Here is a 19,224-nt window from a genome sequence, read left to right on the forward strand (position 1 = left end):
ATGTTGCTGTTGTCTCGAACTCTGCAAGAAGTAAAAATTTTTTTTTGACTAAAACACAACTGGAACCCTAAGTAAGGCATCTGTAAAATTTGAATGAAATTGGTTGCGTAGTTCTCAAGTTTTAGGGATTCACACAGACAGACAGACACACATTCTCATTTTTATATATATAGAAGATAATAAGTGGAAAAAAAAACAGTATATGAAATGCAATTAAGAATATTAAAAAATTTTTTTTATTACAGCAATAATTGACTATCCATGCATTTATGAAATTGCCCCAACCACATAAAATGTGATTACAATCATAGAAAATACAATTGCAAAATGAACTCAAAACTGGAAAAGACACAATAACAATATCTATAAAAATAAAACAAAAAGTAACTGTGTGTGACATTTTACATTGTTTATTTTGCAGTTTGAAGCTGATAGAAGAGCCTTTGTTATTACCATTAATTCGTTTGGGACAGAGCTAACCAAAGAAGATCGTGCTAAGTTGTATCCACGTTTGGGTAAACTGTACCCTGACGGCCTTAATATGCTGGGCAGAGCAGATGATTATGAACAAGTACGAGCTGTTGCAGATTATTATGCAGTAAGTAGCTTGGCTTCACTTTTACTTATCAAAAACATCAATATTATTGTAATTGAAATATCGGTATACTATCCAGCCTATCTTCTATGTGTCATCTTTCACCATTTGCTATGTGATCTATCACGTTAAGCCATATATATATCTAGCTCTGTCACCTCTGACTACTGCTGAAGAATGTCATTTAAAAGAATGGAAATTAGTTTTGACTATTTTTATTCAAAGCTACAATTAGCTGTTAATTGCATTACTCAAGTATGTTTAGTCCCAGGTCACCCCAAATCGAGCAGATATAGAAGCCTCACACCAAACTTGCTTGACCTCCATGAACAGTAACCTCAAGAACATTATTCAATGATGACATCAAAATGTAATTTCTTTCAATACAACCTACATGATTGCTACATATATCTTTATATAGACCCGTATCTCACCTCTGTAGTTATGTACATCACAAAGTTGTAACAAATGCTTGGCCTCTTGATTTTTGATTTCTCATGGCTCCCCCATCTATGTAACATCACTAAACTGACAGCTGTGATCAGTTACTGTTTCTCTATAAAGTTCAAGTAAACTAACCTTAGAGTATTGCTCACATGACGGGGATGGTGGTGCTGGTGATGTAAGTATTCACCTCCTAGATCACATCCAAAAGAAGACTCTTTGAATTATTGGGAGTTTTTCACTCACCAGCACATTGGAACTACTTACTGATGTGCAGTTTCCTCTCTTTTATCACTACTATATGATATCTGTTCTTGATCAATGAATGTTCAAGCTTGCACATTAAACTTCACCAGTCTGAGAAGGCCTGCAAAGATATGGCCACACCATTTCCTTCCCTGACTAACTTCTAGAAATAAAATATGAGCAAGGTCTGTAACCAAACTTTAAATAATCTAATAAATACAGTTAGTTGTGAACTGCAGTCATAACTATTCTGTCTTATCTGTGCCACATCTTACTCTGCCAGATATATTGAAAGAACCAGCAGAGATTTTTCAAAGGGCTCAGTCTGCATGGAACAAGTTTTAATGCTTTAACTCTGTGTTAGCTTTGGCTTAAACCTGAGACACCAAAGTAAAATGGGAGTATAGTGTTGTATGCTCTTTCTGTGACTGTGAAACTATCCAAGTTATGAACCACTTGCTGTCTTGCTAATTGTTGGATTTCTCTTATTTGGATGAGCTGAGAAGTAATACAGAATACACATGACTGCATAAAAAAGTGGAAAGATTTGAGAAATATGCAAAAAAATCATCATTGTGCTATGAATGTTTACAAGCCTATGTTTTCATTTAAGCCTTTAACATGGTTACTAATTTTGCTAAATTTTATTATTGTATTTTCAATATTCCTGTTATTTTTACAGGTATACAAAGAATTATTTGAAGGAGTTGGAGTAAATGCTGGTGAAAAAACTCTAGAAGATCGTTTTTTTGAATATGAGGTAATTTTTTATGACCAAGGTTTTCCTTTGATTTAACACCTTTTTGTGTGTGTATTGCTTTTTTGTTTGTTTCTTCAAAATTTACTTGGACTAACATGAGTAGCTTAGATTGGAGAAAAGGAATGGAAGCTGAAGTTATATATAATTACACATAAGTTTCAACATTTTTAAGCTATATGGTTTAAGACAAAAATGCAGTTAAGGTGGTTATTCTGGAGATGACATAGTAAACGAATGTTTAGGATGTGGGGTATATTTGACAGATGGGAGTAGAGGTTAGTGAAACAAGTAGATGGAGATGATATACTATCAACTTCTTTGGAGCAGAGACTGTTGCAGTAGTGATAAAAGTAACAGCTTGATGATGAACCATTGATTGAAGAATGTTGGTGTGAGTGAATGCTTACTCATAGGATGAGTACTCTTTATTTATTTATTTTTTCTCCAAGCAATTCAGGAATTATGCATGTGTGTGATGGTACACTATTCCTGAAGTGTAAGCTGTTTGCTAGTATAGGAGGAACATGGAAATTCTCAAGCAGTTATTGTTCGGGGCAGAATTTTGTGGTCTTGGAAAATGTATTAGCTTTTGTTATATACTCTTACCTAAATGTATTATTACCACAAGTGTCATCAGAGAATGCAGGGTTATTATTTTTATTTTTTAAAATTGTTTGCTTATAGATAGTGTGAATGTATTCTTGTGGTTAAATTTTGTTCAGATATGTAACATTTGCATTTTGGAGGACGTTTTGTGGGTTATTTATGGAAGTTAGGCATGCTTAGTTTGGCACACCATATTTTCTGGTGTACATGTTGATGTATATAGTGTAAGCATTCAAACATTGTCGCTATATTACAAAACCCTGCTGCATTTCACATGGAATGTTTGGTCCTCTAAAGTTGCCTTGGTGTATAAATCACCTTACGTTTTTTCATTGTGAATCTTAGTCTGAAAAATTTGACTTGTATGCCAGAAAAATGTGGCAATGAAATTATGTGATGGGGATGAAGTTAGGGAGGAAGAAAGGCAATGTTAGTTTTACAGGAGCATGGGGTTATAATGAGGTTTTGTTAGAGTTAATGGTGATCAGTTTTTTTATATATAAGAAGGAAAATGTAAGAGTTAACTGACCTCTGAGTTATATCTGAACGTTTTAACTGTTGGATGAAGTAAAGTGACATACTTTACAATTGCATATGTTTCAGGTGAAGCTGATGAGGAATGCCTTCATGCAACAGTTCCAATATGGTGTCTTTTACTCTTTCTTGAAACTCAAAGAACAAGAGTGTCGCAACATCATCTGGATTGCTGAATGTGTAGCACAGCGCCACCGAGCCAAAATTGACAGCTACATACCCATTTTCTGAAGTCATTGTGAATCTGTTGAAATTTAGTTGAAGACCAACTGCTAACACTTTTTTTTTTATATCATCTTGAAATTTTTTTTCTTTCTGTGCTTCCCATCAATCAGATGAAAATATAAAAGTAAATTAAAAAAAAAATGAGTAAAGTGGGAAGAAGGAAAAAAACAAAAACAAACAATAAAAGCAAAATGAAAGGAATCAAACCATTAGAATAGAAAGATTTCACATCATTGTAGACTTCTGTAGCCAAAACTAGAGCTATGCTGAAATTGTCTGCTGTTTTACTGTTATGTTCTTTGTTATTGCTGATTTTGTTTATCTTTTCTTTTCCGCCTGTTTCTGCCGTTGCTCATAGTTTTGAATTAGCAATTGGCGTGTATTGTTGTTATTGTTGTTGCAAGTACCATAAGGTGGTACTGAATTATTGATAAAACATCTGCAAGCCAAATATGATTTACAGTTGCAATTACTTTATTTAAATTCTAAATGATCTTATGTGAAAAAAATAGAAAACTATAAAAAAGCAAAAACTTTAGTTCTTTGTGTCATTTTACATAGATTTACTTTTGGTGCATAAGTTTAGTGTAGAATTAAAGAATATCCTAAATTTTGTTTAAATATTTGGAATGGAAAGAATCAAATATCACATGTTAATTAGGTAATATTTTCCCTCACTAAAAAGTTCTCCGAACTAGGTTATCTTAATCTTTTTGCTTAAAACTTCGTTCAATAAATGCCGAAAACTGTAGAGTTACCTCCCTTGCTAACCTTTCAGTATTAATCAAGTATATATAAAAAAAAAAGCCCAATTATTTTTAGGTCTAGATATAAAAATCTGTTGATAGAATAAGTTTTGTATTTGGTGAATATAATTTCGTGTTTTCATACAGTTCTTATTTATTGTAGTGCTGTTTATTTGTTTTTTCCTAGTCATTTTAACTTAAACATTCCTTTTGATATTTTTTACAAACTAGTTGTAAATTATATTATTCTAATGTAATGATGTACGACTAATTTTAATATCATTAATTTTAAAATTGAAATAAAAAAAGCTGGTGTGTCATAATAGAACCCTAGCATTGATGATATTACCAAAGTTAACTCTAATTTTGTAGATAGCTACAGAAATATATATATGATACTATAAACATGGCTGATTCTATCTACAACAAATTTGTACAGTTGCAGAGTTAGCCATTTGGCTGCAATTATTTCAGCACGGTGTACGTTATTGGTGTGAAAAACAAAAGTTGTGTATCTAAAATGTTATTGGTCATTACCAATGCATTGCTGGTCTTGGGATATATAATTGTATTTTGTTGATCTGTGATTTTTATCATCTTGATATGATAGTCTTGTTGATATTTAGAGACAAATGAAGAGGATTCATTGTACCATTTCCTCATCATTATCTAAAAAAAATCAGCATTCCTGGAAAAAAAATAACTTGAATCTTTAATACATTCATCAAAGAAACTTGATCATGACATGCTTTTAGAACAATTTTCGTCTGACAACCAAAAGTTAGTTGTATTTTTTTTCTGGTACTGAATGAAAATTTATTGTAAAGAAATATCTTTAGAAAATATTTCACTTCATAGCAAATCCAAATAACTTTGCAGCTGTTTGGTATTTGTAAACAATATTTGTTGGGGTGATAAAAATTGGACCTTAAAACTGTCAGACTGGTTGTTCTTGTTGCAAACTTTTAAACCACATTGAAAAGCTTTTGACTAAAATTGTTCTGGAAATGTCTCTTCAACATCTGTTAAAGATGCCTCTCTGAAATAATGCTGACTTGGCAGTGAATAATCTAATTGGTTCTTTAAGAAAGTTGATTTTGTCACCCCTTCATGCTCAATTGAAATACCTAAAACTTTCTTCTGAGTATTGGATTATATATTAAAATTTTTTTTGAGGGTGTGTGTGTCTATTTGTTAAATTTAAAGAATTAAAGTTATCTTTCTGTTTGCAGAAAGTTGTTATAAAATTCAAAGTCATTTATTTTATTTTTTAAATACTTTTTGTCTTCATAGTATGGAAAGAAATTCAGAAAATCAATAGTGTGAAGTAGACTTGTTGGAACTAGGGAGTTGTTTTGTAAAATAAAATATCAAAACTTATAAACTATCATGATTTTAATCCTGCTTTTATTAATTTATTTTCATATATTTTGGAAGAAAATCTGAACCATTCATGTGTCATTAACTCTGAAACAAAGCAACTTTATAACTTAACTCCAGCACATCACTTTAACCATGTATTCTATGCTACTTCAAAATCCCTGTTTATAAAGTGATAATAAGCTTGGCTTATGGCTTAGTGGTTAGGGTATTCAGCTCACAATTGTAAGATAGTGAGTTCAATTCCCATCAGCGTATCCTTGAGCAAGACACTTTATTTCACATTGTTCCAGTCTTCTCACCTGGCAAAAGTGAGTACTACCTATATTTCAAAGAGCCAACCTTGTCACATTGTGTCATGCTGAATTTCCTTGAGAGCTATGTTAAGGGTATATGTGTCTGTGGAGTGCTCAGCCACATGTGTTAATTTTACAAGCAGACTGTTCCATTGACTGGATCAATTGGAACATTTGTTGTAACCAATGGAGTGCTAGTGTAATGTCTATATTGGAATGGAAACATCATCGTTTGACGTCTGCTTTCCATGTTGGCATGGGTTGGACGATTTGACTGAGGACTGGCAAGCCAGGAGGCTGCACCAAGCTCCAATCTGATCTGGCAAGATTTCTACAGCTGGATGCCCTTCCAAACACCAACCACTCTGAAAGTGTAGTGGGTCCTTTTTATGTGCCACTGGCATGGGAGCCAGACGGGTGTCACTGGCATCAACCATGCTCGAATGGTGCTTTTTACATGCCACCGGCATGGATGCCAGTCAGGTGGTACTGGCATTGACCACGACAACAATTTCACTTGACTCAACAGGTCTTCTCAAGCACAGCATTATTGCCCGATGATTGAAGGGTACTCTTAAATGGGCCAGTTATGCAACACTGGCATAGGCCATGGCTACGATCTCATTTGGCTTGCCAGGTCTCCTCAAAGCAAATACTCTATTACACTGAAATAACATGATTCTTTGGAAGGAGCTGCTGTGAATTTTCATTGATAGAGAGGTACTAGAGCAATAGTTAACATGCCTCTAAAGTTTCTTTTTAAATCAATTTTCAATATTCATAACATAAATGATATATGACTGTAATCAAAAACATATGTTAGTGTGGAGTAGATCTGTGGTTCCTAAACTATTTTCTTCATGGAACTCCTATATGATTTTCCAAAAATTATGGAATCCATACTTATATTTTTTTTTCAGACTAATCCTGCTACCCAATTTTAATAAGGAATGAAGTGAAGCAAACAATTGTTTTAGAAAATTTATTCATATATATATAAAAAAAAAAAATTGCTGTACTATTTTAAAAATGAATGAATTTGAAAAAAATTTTAAGGAACACCTAAACTTGTAGAACATTAAATTTTCTTGGAACACTATAAAGCATTGAAGTAAATGATTATTAATATATATTCTCAGAGTTACATCCCTTGCTCTCGTGCGTTGGCCTTCTCAGACATTTGTGGAGCAATGAAAGTTTTAAAAAGTAAATAGAAAATCAACAGCAGGATCTGAAAAACATTCTAAAAGAGAGCGAGAAATATATTTAGGACTGATTTCATAGATTGTTAGTGTTTAAACAAAATTTAATCATCAGCAATCTTTTTTACTGTGTGTGTAATAGTGTCAGTTATCTAATTATGCATTCTGTTGAATCATTATCATTTAATGTTTGGCTTCCATACTGGCATGTATTGGTTCAACAGGATCTGAGAGTTAGAGCAGTGTGTCATTTTCCAGTGTCTACTTTAGCATGGATTCTATCGCTTGATGCCTTTCCTAATGCCAACCACTTTACAAAATGTTCCAAGTGCTTTTTTTCATGGTACCAAGACTAGAGGAGATTGCCTTGTAACTTGCAAGACTAAGGGCCCAGAGTGGCCCCTATAACTGAGGGAGAGTAGAAGACAGAGTGGGTGATGATTCTAGGGAGGCATGAAGGTGGGTAAGTAATGTAAGAGGAATAGAATTATAGTTACATTAGGGTATTAGTGGAGAGAGAGCAACAGTAGTCATTAAGTGGGGTGGGTGTTACTAATTGGTGAAGGTTTTATAAATTACTATATCAAATGTTACCTTCTGAATTTTCAGATTTTCTTCATCTGGATAGTAAGCAATGAGAATCTATGGATTTTTTGCATAAATGCATGTAATATATCAGATTGTAGGCAATGTGGAAAGAGCTTAAAATTTGTCTCAATGCTGAAATTACACTTTTTTTTATACATACAATATTCTAATTGTTGTATCCAAAACAAACGTACATCAAAGACAGAGATAACACTGTGTTGAGTGACATTAGTGCTTTCTGAACACTACCATAACACTACATTGCTAATGTAGACCATTGTTAATCCTTTTCAATTCTAGTGATTATATGGCAATTTTAAAACAACGGAAGCTTGGTGGGATCAAGCAAATGCAGTGGGAAGAACACTAGAATTGATAAAATAAGAACTAGTTAATTACTGGGGTTGATATAATGAACTTCCTCACTCCCCTGAAATTGCTGGCCTTGTGCCAAAATTTGAAACTAATATGAAGGGCATCCTACCCTAGAAAACATGGTAAAAATGGAATGCATTGAGTGAGATCTGATTCCTGACCCAGGAAAACAGGAGCTTCAAATGAGAAATGGTTAGCCCTGAAAAACTCAGCCAAACCCACACCAGCATGGAAAAATGGATGCAAAATGGTAATGATAACAGTGATTATGATAGAATTATATTTCTACAAGGAGGATAATTCAGAAAGTTTACTTAAAATGAAAATATTTCCTTATTGAGGATTTTTCCAATCTTCTGTAATCGCTTTTATCTTATTCCTGGTTATATTTTTCAGTAGAGATATCACTGTGTGGTAGTTTTGTTGGTGAATGGAACAATGCTACAGATATTAATTTCATTAATTTTTGGCACAAGGCCTGCAAGTTTGCGGGGAGGGATAAGTCAATTACATTGACCCCAGAGCTCAACTGGTACTTATTTTGTTGACCTCAGATGGATGAAAGGCAGAGCTGACCTCGGCAGGATTTGAACTCAGAACATAAAAGATGAATGAAATGCTGCTAAGCATTTTGTCTGGTGTGCTGGGTTATGCTAGCTTGCTGCCTTACAATGCTACAACTATTGGTTTCAAATTTTTGGCACAAGGCCAGAAAGTTTGGGAATGGGTGTAAATCGATTACATCAACCCAGTGCTCAACTGGTACTTATTTTATTGAACAAGACAAAGTTGACCTTGGCAGGATTTGAACTTACAATGTAGCCTTATAATGCTACAAATATTAATAAGTTCTATTACTTTGCCCTTTAAACATATAAGCCAAAATGTATTAAACATACATTAGAACCTGATAAATACACATTATCACACATTCAAATCATACACACCTCTGTCTAGTTCATTATCTTCTTATCTTACCTTCCCTTTTGTTCTCTCTGTCTCTTTCTAAATCTATCTATCTATTTCACAATCTCGTACAATCACACATTCACTTTATTTTTCTGTCTACAAATCAAGTGTGCACGCATGCGCATGCACTCATGCATGTGTGTATGTGTTGTCTCTGTTTGTCTTTCTTTCTCTCTCTCTCACACACACACACACACACACACACACACACACACACACACACACACACACACACACACACACACACACACACACACACACACACACACACATACACACACACACATATATACACACACACGTGTGTGTGTGTATGTGTGTGTTGTTAAATAATGGCCAGATAAGCCAGGCAACAGTGTTGACTCACTCCTGACCTTGAGCAGACAACAGCTGAGATCAATACACTTATTAAACAAATAGAACACGTATTTTGTTGTATTCTTAGAAACGTCATCACCATAACCATGATCTTGACCATTACAATCATTATGAACATTATGATGATGATCATCATCATTGTCTTCATCGTTGTGGTTCATATCATTGATGTTGTTTATTATTATTTTATATATGCTACTGTTTTTTTAAAAAATTAGCCAATTGTCTTCCTACAATGACAGCGGGCATGGAAATCACCTTTATTCAAAAGAAGAAAAAAAGCCCCTCAAAACACCCATCTCTTGCCCTTGCATTAAATTATTTCCTCTAACTACTGTCTCTAACTCTTTAATGTTAAGGAACAACTGCTCTAACTGATATCAGATTAGCTACTTTAAGTAAATAACCTGTTGGACATGAGTCAATAGTGAACCTCGATGTGGTCACCGAAACTATCAGAAATAAAAACCAAATCTCCTTCAAATTTTATCCTAACCATGTTTAAAAAATGGATGAAAACATTGGATAATAGAGTCCTTAGACTGTCTGGGGAAAAAACAAAAACAACCTAATAGATGGAATTATCACAATTGAGATGGCTTTGACTTTGAATTCCTCTATTGTCATTGACCTTTGGCTAAACTACAACTCACTGGGCAGAATCAAAACTAATAATTTTTTCCATTAAGATGCAATCTTTAATAGTTTTGCAATGATATAACTGTAAAGAATATTTATTTCTTTATCAGGTGGATTGTAAAATATATAAAAACCATTTTAATTAGTGTGGTATTAAAGTTTCTGTTGCCATTGTATTTAAACATAGATTCATTGGTTTGTAATTTGAATAATGTACAGAAAACAAAAGGTGGAGAAAATAGCTAATTTCCTTAAAAGTGGGAATATTTTCCTAAAATTACTAGCTTAATACTATGAAGTAACGATAACTTTTTGTTAAGTTGATTTAATGACACAACTTTGATTTCTTTTTGAGGTTATAACACTCCATCAATGCTATCATTAACTTCGGTAAAAAATAAAATACCACTATTTTCCTTATCTTGTCTATGAAGTCAACAGAGTCAATCTCTAATGTATTAAATATACCTTTACCTACTCAATGTCATCATTGTTATTGTTGTTGATGTTATCATCATTATTAAAGGCCCGCTTTTCCATACTTGCATGGGTGACACAGAATTTGCTGATGTGGATTTTCTATGGCTGGATGCCCTTCCTGATATCAATCCTCACCTGTTTCCAAGTGAGGCAATATTTCCTCATGACCAGACATGTCTTGGGAGATTGGAAATGTAAGAAACCACTTTCATGATGGGGACACTTGCTTACAACCAACTAGTTTGCAATGTCAATGCAAGGAGGTAGTCATACACACACACACATACATGCACACACGCACGTGCATACGTATGCATACACACACACACACACACACACACACACACAGAGGTTTTATTCAGTTTCTGTTTACAAAACCCACTAATAAGGCTTTGGTCAGCCTGGGGCTATAAGTAACAAATACTTGTCTAAGATGCTATGCAGAAGGATTGAACCTGAAACTCTGTAGTTATTTAATTCTGAATAATACTCTTTTTCTACATCAGCAAATATATATAAATGTATATTTATTTAGCAATTTACTTTGGCAGGTTATAGTAAGGTTACACTTCTGCTGATGATCCTCAATAAAGCAAGAACATGCCTGAAATTATCTTTAATACTTATCAGAAAAAGAGATAATAAATAATACTGACATCAACTAAAATTTTTTAATTGATTATTTAATCCCATCTTAGCTTTTTAGTGTTTCGAACATTAAATATTATTTCACTTTCATGCACATACTCTTCCCTCACACAAAGTGAAAGTGATTCATAAATAGATAATAAATAAATATAGAGGATAGATAACAGTACAATTGGGTCAAAGCTTTTTGTTTCAGAATAGGTATTTATCTTTTGGACACAAAACCAACTAATATTTCTATAGAAGATTGAACCGCAAATTACTTGTTGACCTTGCTGGTGCTGGTGTCATATAAAAAGCACCCAGTACACTCTCTGTGAAGTGGTTGGTGTTAGGAAGACTATCCAGCCATGGAAAGTATGCCAGAGCAAACAGTGGAGCTTGACATAGTCCATTGGCTTACCAACTCCTGTCAAACCCATGCCAGCATGAAAAGGTGCTGTTAAATGATGATGATGATGATAAAGACAATAAGTATGTTGTCACTCAAAATTCTTTAATAAATATTAAAATCTAAATAGATAAATAGAAGCTATTGCAATACCAGTCTGCACACGTCACCTCCCTCCTTCTTCTCCCACATATCTGAGCAATGACTTTTTCCAACTACTGCTTCTTCCAAATGTCCTTACCCTAAAATATAGAAACACAAAGTAACACTGCAACTTTGTTTTATTTTATTTTCCTTTTGTAGTTTACTTTGTATCTTCTAGCATTGTTCCAGGCTTACACAACAAATCTCTTTAAAACACACACACACACACACACACACGCACACACGCACACACACACACACACACACACACACACAAACACACATCTTTTGTTTTTTACTTGTTTCGGCCATTACACTGCAGTCATGCTGGGGCACCACTTTGAAGAATTTTTTGTCGAATGAATCAGCCCTAGTACTTATTTTTTGTCTAAGTCCAGTACTTATTCTACTGGTCTCTGTTGCTGAAATGCTAATTTACAGGGATGTAAACACACCAACACCAGTTGACAAGCTGTGGTGGGGTACAAACACAAACATACACACACACACACACACATATACAATGGGCTTCCAGCTTCTGTCTACCAAATCTGCTTACAAGGCTTTGGTCAGCCTGAGGCTATAGTAGGAAATGACGCCAGCCCCAGGTGTCATGCAGTGGAATTGAACCTGGGACCATGTGGTTAGGAAGCAAACTTCTTACCACACAGCAATACCTGCATACACACATTTATATATTCAAATCTTCAAGATTGGTAAGCTCAAAATTGGTAAGCTGATAAATCAGCCTTGTTGTCTTCTAAGGATCTTAATAGGAATTGTTTCATACTATGATGGAAGATTAGAATGAGAATTTAAAGGAGTTGAGGCATTTACTTACATTACATTAATTATCAGTAAGAGGTGGAAAGCTGGCAGAATGGTTAGCATGCCAGACAAAACGTTTAGCAGCATTTCATCCATCATTACTTTTGAGTTCAAATTCTGCCGAGGTTTACCTTGCCTTTCATCCTTTCAGGGTCAATAAAGTAAGTACCAAGTGTGCACTAGGGTTGATGTAATCAACTAGCACCCCCATTGCCCCAGATTTCAGGTCTTGTACCCATGGTAGAAAGGATTTTATTAATTAGCAGTTTCATCAAACTTTTGTTTATCAGTTATCTATCAAACAGAAGTAAAATCTAGGTCTTTAGTCAATCCACCAGGAAGTTAGCATTATCTAATGAAATTCATGATGTAAGAAGATATATTAAATATATTGATGCTTGTGACAAAGTATTTTCTATTGTATTTCATTTCCTTTTTTGTATATTACATATCATTACATATCAGTGACATTCTGATCAAATATAGTGAAAACAGCAACATTAACATTCTACTATTAATACATTTTAGATATGGCTACACGAACATATTATAACTGATAAAAACATGATTAGATAAATAATTTGCTCAAGAATATCACTTAATACCAACATCAGGACTGGACTTCCTGCTTCAGGGGTCAGAGATCTATTTAGACATTGAATCAACTTAATAATAATAATATCAAGTATTTCTAACATTGGCACTGAAGCCACAAATTTGGGGTAGGAGTATGTCAGTTTGATCAACCCAAATACCTGACATACTTCGCTGCTACTTATTTTAGTAACCCAGAAAGAAAAGAGACAAAGTTGATCATGGTGGGATTTGAACACAAAACTTGAAGGGACATAACTAAGGCATTTGTGTCAAATGCTAACATTATTACCATGCAACTAGAACCCTCGCAATTGCTCCTGCTGCATGTCAACTGGTGTTGATGTACTTGACAACTCATGTTGGTGTACTTACATTCCTGTAACTTGGCAAAAGGGACTGATAGAATAAGTACTAAAAAAAAGTACCACTGTCAATTCATTCGGCTAAAAATTCTTCATGGTGGTACCCCAGCATAGCCACAGTTTCATGACTGAAACAAGTAACATATACTTCAACAAGAACTTGATTTCACCAGTTGGCACTCCGTCACTTATGACATCGAGGGTTCCATTTGATCCGATCAACGGAACAGCCTCCTTGTGAAATTAATGTGCAAGTGGCTGAGCACTCCACAGACACGTGTACTCTTAACGTAGTTCTCGGGGATATTCAGCGTGACACAGTGTCACAAGGCTGACCCTTTGAATTACAGGCACAACAGAAACAGGAAGTAAGAGTGAGAGAAAGTTGTGGTGAAAGAGAGAGCAGGGTTCGCCACCATCCCCTGCCAGAGCCTCGTGGAGCTTTAGGTGTTTTCGCTCAATAAACACTCACAATGCCCGGTCTGGGAATCAAAACCACGATCCTATGACCGCGAGTCCGCTGCCCTGACCATTGGGCCATTGCGCCTCCTCAATTTCACCAGTAGCCCAAGTAAAACATATATTGAGGGACAGTTGGGAAGTGCCTTTATAGGATCCCGACAAACTGATTGAAACCTAAATTTGTTTCCTCCTGTTGACGAAAACACCTGTGGTAGACCAGCATACTTCATCTAGAAGAAAAAGTCTATTTCACACTTATAACATACCTTTGACTACAGTAAACACATATATAAAGAGGTCACTTTGTGCAGTCTGCACATCACACACACACATCCCATGCTATGCCTCTGTGACTATCCTGTTTATTTTAGAAGTAAATTTTTATTTACATTATTTACTACATCCTGTTTATTAAGATGTATGATTTTAAGTGTATGATTTAAGGGAGATTTTTTTGTTGCTTTTTTTAGCAGGTCAAGTGACTATGTAGAAGCTTTGTTTGTTGGATTCTCTTAGAAATCATTTTCGTCATGAGTGATCTTAAAATACACATCACCTACAAACAATTAACTACTCTAGTAGTGCTCAACCATTTCTATGTCCTACACCTCTACAAAAGGTTTTCCTTAATTTTTGCAACCACAACAAAAATAATTATATATTTGAAGATTGGAGTCAATTTTCTAATATCTAATTTATTTATTTATCTTTTAAATTGAACCAAATATAAGTACAACAAATATAACTAAAATAATATAAACTTTTAACTCAAAGCTTGCTATGCAAATGGAGTGATTAGGGAAAAAACTAGTCAGTGAATCCAATCACATTACTTCATATAAAATTCAATGATTTCTTTGTTTGTCTCCCATTCATGACTTTTATCAAAATAGAGAGCTTTCTTTATAGGTCTACTTGTGGATTCAAGTGATTCTTAAATTTTGTTTTGATTGAAAAAGGAAGACAGGATACAGATTGACACAAATATGTTGTTGCAAAAATAACGAGAACACAGTTCTTGGTCACAATGTGTTAAGGGTTAAATTTACATATGCAGAATAATAAAGTCTGTAGTGAACTAGAGTGAGCTTCCTCTCTTGTATTATATACTTACGAACTTAGCAGGTAACAGCTAACCTTTGGGCACTGTTTTGGACCCCATTGTATCTATCACTCTGATTGGTTAGTATTGGCACAACTTGTCTCTTGCTCTATCGCAATATGCAACCCAACCAATCACAGCCTTCAAGTAAGTCACATGAGATAGTCTTTTCTAAACAACATTTGAGCCTACCTGTCAGCTATAAAAGTTCACCTCCTACTAGTCTCACCGTCAGTTGCTTCCAGACTTTCTAAGGTCTAACCACTGACCACATTACAGCAACCTCCATCTCCGTTGCCACCACTGATGTCTCTCACCAACGTTGTCAACAACATCTACACAGCACCAACACACTGCACTGAGTTTTCCTCACCAGGGTTAACAGCTAACATACAACCCACGCAGATACATGTAGATATATGGACAAATGTACATCAGCCACTTCCATTCAGCTTGTGTATACATACATGTGACCACAATAAACATATTTAAAGTTACCACCTTGTGTTTCATATATTCTTCATACTGGATTTACTACCAAATAAGATTACAGCCTTCTGAGTGGAGTCATTAGATAGAATACCAACTACCCGTCTAAAGTGGTGACCCCGACATGATTCGAACACATAGCCTGTCTCCATATGATTGTCTGCATTTTATCCTATAAGTGTTCCTAACATGATATCAATAACCTACCTCATAAACGTAGGACATTATCATGTTACCTGCTAGAAATAGCAATCAAACCCCATAAAATCATTCCACCATCTTTAAAAACTGAAGGACACATTAAATAATGTAGCTCTAGATATTCTTCCTCAAAGTCGAAATGGTCAAGACTAGAATGGTATAGATTCCAACGTACAACTTCGGAGCCAATGAATGTACCTGTGTGTTACTCTCAATCTGCTAGAAAGAACATTTAAATCTCCCTCAAATAACTATCTACTGTTTTAAAAAGAGAGGTACATTTTTGATAATGTAATCCGAGGTACACTCTGTATCTAGGACTTTTTGTTTTGCTAACATTTTTTCAACTCTTCTTGCTATAATTCAACACCCCATTCCAATTTTTAATATACATACATGTATTATCAGGCCCAAGTAATTTAGCTCCAGGTACTTACACCCCAGGTTCTTGCCATGACACAATCCTCCTAGAAGCAAATATTATAAATACAGATGGTATACATTCGGTTTTGTTTAATTACTTATTCACATTTCTAAGCCTGTTATTATTAATGATGTTGTTGTTATTGTTGTTGTCATTATTGTCATGAGTGAAGGTGCGTGGCTTAGTGGTTAGGGTATTTGCCTTAAGATTTTAAGGCCATGAGTTCAATTCCTGGTGACGCGCTGTGTCCTTGAGCAAGACACTTCATTTCACATTGCCCCAGCCCACTCAGCTGGCAAAGAGGAGTAGTATCTGTTTTTCAAAGGGCCAGCCTTGTCACACTCTGTGTCACACTGAATCTCTCTGAGAACTATGGTAAGAGTACACTTGTCTGTGGAGTGCTCAGTCACTTGTGCATTAATTTCACTAGCAGGCTGCTCCATTAATTGGATCAACTGGAACCCTCATCGTAACTGAAGGAGTTCTAGTTAGTTATTGTTGTGATTGCAACTAACAAGCATTATCATGATATATTTAATACCTTTTCTTTTTAGAAGCTAATTTTAAAAAGAGACCAATGATGAAAAAAGTACACAGATGTATGTCTCATACTCCTACTTCCCCCTTTGTCTCCAGCATCCATATAAAATTTTCTTCCACCTTGGGGGCAGTTTTTTGAGAGGCACTGCTCTGCTCTGCTCAACCAGCTTTGACCTGGGGCTAAACAATAACAACACAAGCATTTAACACCCTCTGACATTGTGTCCTCTCATTGTTTAAATCAACAAACTTGCAATGACACTCACTCATCTGAACTAGCTGAACAACTGAAATCATTCTGTTTGATATATCTTGTCACATCGATCATTTAGCTAAGGCCCTCAACCAGGGCTTAGAATGCTGAGGGAGAGTTTTAGCCAATACATTGTTCTGAATATTTAATGGATCTCTCCACTCTCCCTCCTTTCAATAAATAAATAAGAGCTCACAGTTCCCTTGAATTTTGAGAAGAGCCCTCCACCTCCCTCAAGTGCTGGAAGCAGTTTGTTCTATCTTGCAAATTTTCTGTTAGTCGCCCACAATTCCAAATTACCCACAGCTACATTGCTATCATGAAGGCTAAAACTATTATTGTAAGAAATTTCACAGTCATTAACAAGGTGATCGCCAGAAAAGCAAGGCGGCGAGCTGGCAGAAACGTTAGCACGCCGGTCGAAATGCTTAGCGGTATTTCGTTTGCTGTTACGTTCTGTGTTCAAATTCTGCCGAAGTCGACTTTGCCTTTCATCCTTTTGGGGTCAACTAAATAAGTACCAGTTATGCACTGGGGTCAATATAAGCGACTTAATCCGTTTGTCTGCCCTTGTTTGTCCCCTCTGTGTCTAGCCCCTTGTGGGCAGTAAAGAAATAAGAAAAGCAAAAATTTACTTCATGCATCACACATCTTTCAGGCCCTTTGGAACAGCTGTCATATTTTTTTTCTTTGCCAAGAAGATGATCACAAGAAGGTTCTTGCAGAATCTGTTTTCCCTTTTACTCAATCCTTTTGCTCATCCCTCATAAGTAACCCCTTGTTGATAAAGCTACCAGATTTGCTGCTTATTTTATTTTTCTCATGTATGTCTTAGAGCTTGTTCTCAACTTTCTTACTACTCTATATAAATGACTTAATGCTGCTCTCAGTTGAACACACTCCTGAATAGAGGTTACTGCCCTCTGTATTTGTCGATAGTTTTTTGCACACAGATGCCATTCACACATAAACAATGCACCCTATATCAAAATTGCATAACTTTCAAAAATAAAGGCTCTATAACATACTCAAAATTGCATTACAAAGATTTAACTTCCATTTCAGTGTCCAAAACTATTTCAGTTTCTGAAAAGCTGTTAATGTTATACAAACTACAAGTGTGATGTACATTAGAGTAATGGTTTTCATAAGGCTCCTTGGGTAAACAAATTGCCATGTTTTATAATATTAAGATGATTTTAAAACTTGTCTAATAGCTTGATGAAGACAGAACAATTATATGGATGTAAGCTCAACTTTGTATTCTCTAAAAATGCTATATTTTTTCTCTAAAGAGGATATATTTCTCTTTAAAGTGGGTATGTTTCTTTTTTAAAAGGGGTATATATTTCTAAAGGGGGTATATCTACCCCATTTCTTTATGTTCTGAGATCAATTTTGCTGAGGTCAGCTCTACCTTTCATCCTTAAAGTACCAGCCAAGTAATGGAGTCAGTGACATTGACTAACCCACCTCATCAAAATTGCTAACCTTGTGCCTAAATTAGAAATAATTAATAAGGGGGAAGGGTGCAAAAAGTTTCACTGATTTTTTTTCTTTTTGAGGGTAACAACTGCACTAGATACTATTCACATTTGTAGGACAAAGCAGCTGCTACATAAATAAACATTCTGGACCATTTGAGAAAAACAAAAACATTAGCTTTCAGGCATATTGTCTAAAGTTCACTCACTAATGCACTAGAAACCTTTTACTTTATATCTCCCATAATTGACCATTTGAACTATGACTTGATGCATCCGCTTGTCCTGTTATCATCCTTTATGTATCTCATTCAACAAATCCCATACTACACACTACATCCAAGTATTTACTTCTAGAATAATGGCCTTCAAAAATACCATCGCCCTACTGGCACCGACCTAGAGAAATTCAGTAACTTTGTTTCCTCCAAACCTTGAAGGCATGTATTCTCCCTCTCACCTCTTTGCAAAGGACACAAATCTCAAATGCTCCATTCACCCGTACCTTATAGTAGGAATAAATAATAACAAAGCTATAATTAAACCTAATTACACAATACACAAATAAGGAGAGTAAAGACATTTGTGTGAGATAGAGAAAGAGACAAAGTTATCTACAGACTCACAGATGTGTTTTTACATATACTCATCAGTACAGACACGTGTGCACTACACATACATAAACACATGCATATGTTCGTACATAGATATATATATATACATATAAAATCTGCACATATACATAATATACACACACACACACATATATATATGCACATACATATATATATATATATATCAATATATATATATATATATATATATATATATATATA

General features: G+C 34.9%; 1 protein-coding gene across 1 annotated transcript in view; it reads left to right on the forward strand.

Annotated features, from left to right (window-relative positions):
• Positions 1-5,555, forward strand: part of LOC106872764 (V-type proton ATPase subunit d) — a 26,352-nt gene extending 20,797 nt beyond the window's left edge. The window contains exons 6-8 of the mRNA XM_014919855.2: positions 422-598; positions 1,968-2,045; positions 3,255-5,555. Coding sequence (XP_014775341.1) covers positions 422-598; positions 1,968-2,045; positions 3,255-3,416 — 417 coding nt within the window. The 3' untranslated portion in view covers positions 3,417-5,555. The remainder of the gene's footprint in view (positions 1-421; positions 599-1,967; positions 2,046-3,254) is intronic.
• Positions 5,556-19,224: the final 13,669 nt, after the last annotated feature.

The sequence above is a fragment of the Octopus bimaculoides genome, chromosome 1 (assembly GCF_001194135.2).
Source record: "Octopus bimaculoides isolate UCB-OBI-ISO-001 chromosome 1, ASM119413v2, whole genome shotgun sequence".
Classification (NCBI taxonomy): Eukaryota; Metazoa; Mollusca; class Cephalopoda; order Octopoda; family Octopodidae; genus Octopus; species Octopus bimaculoides.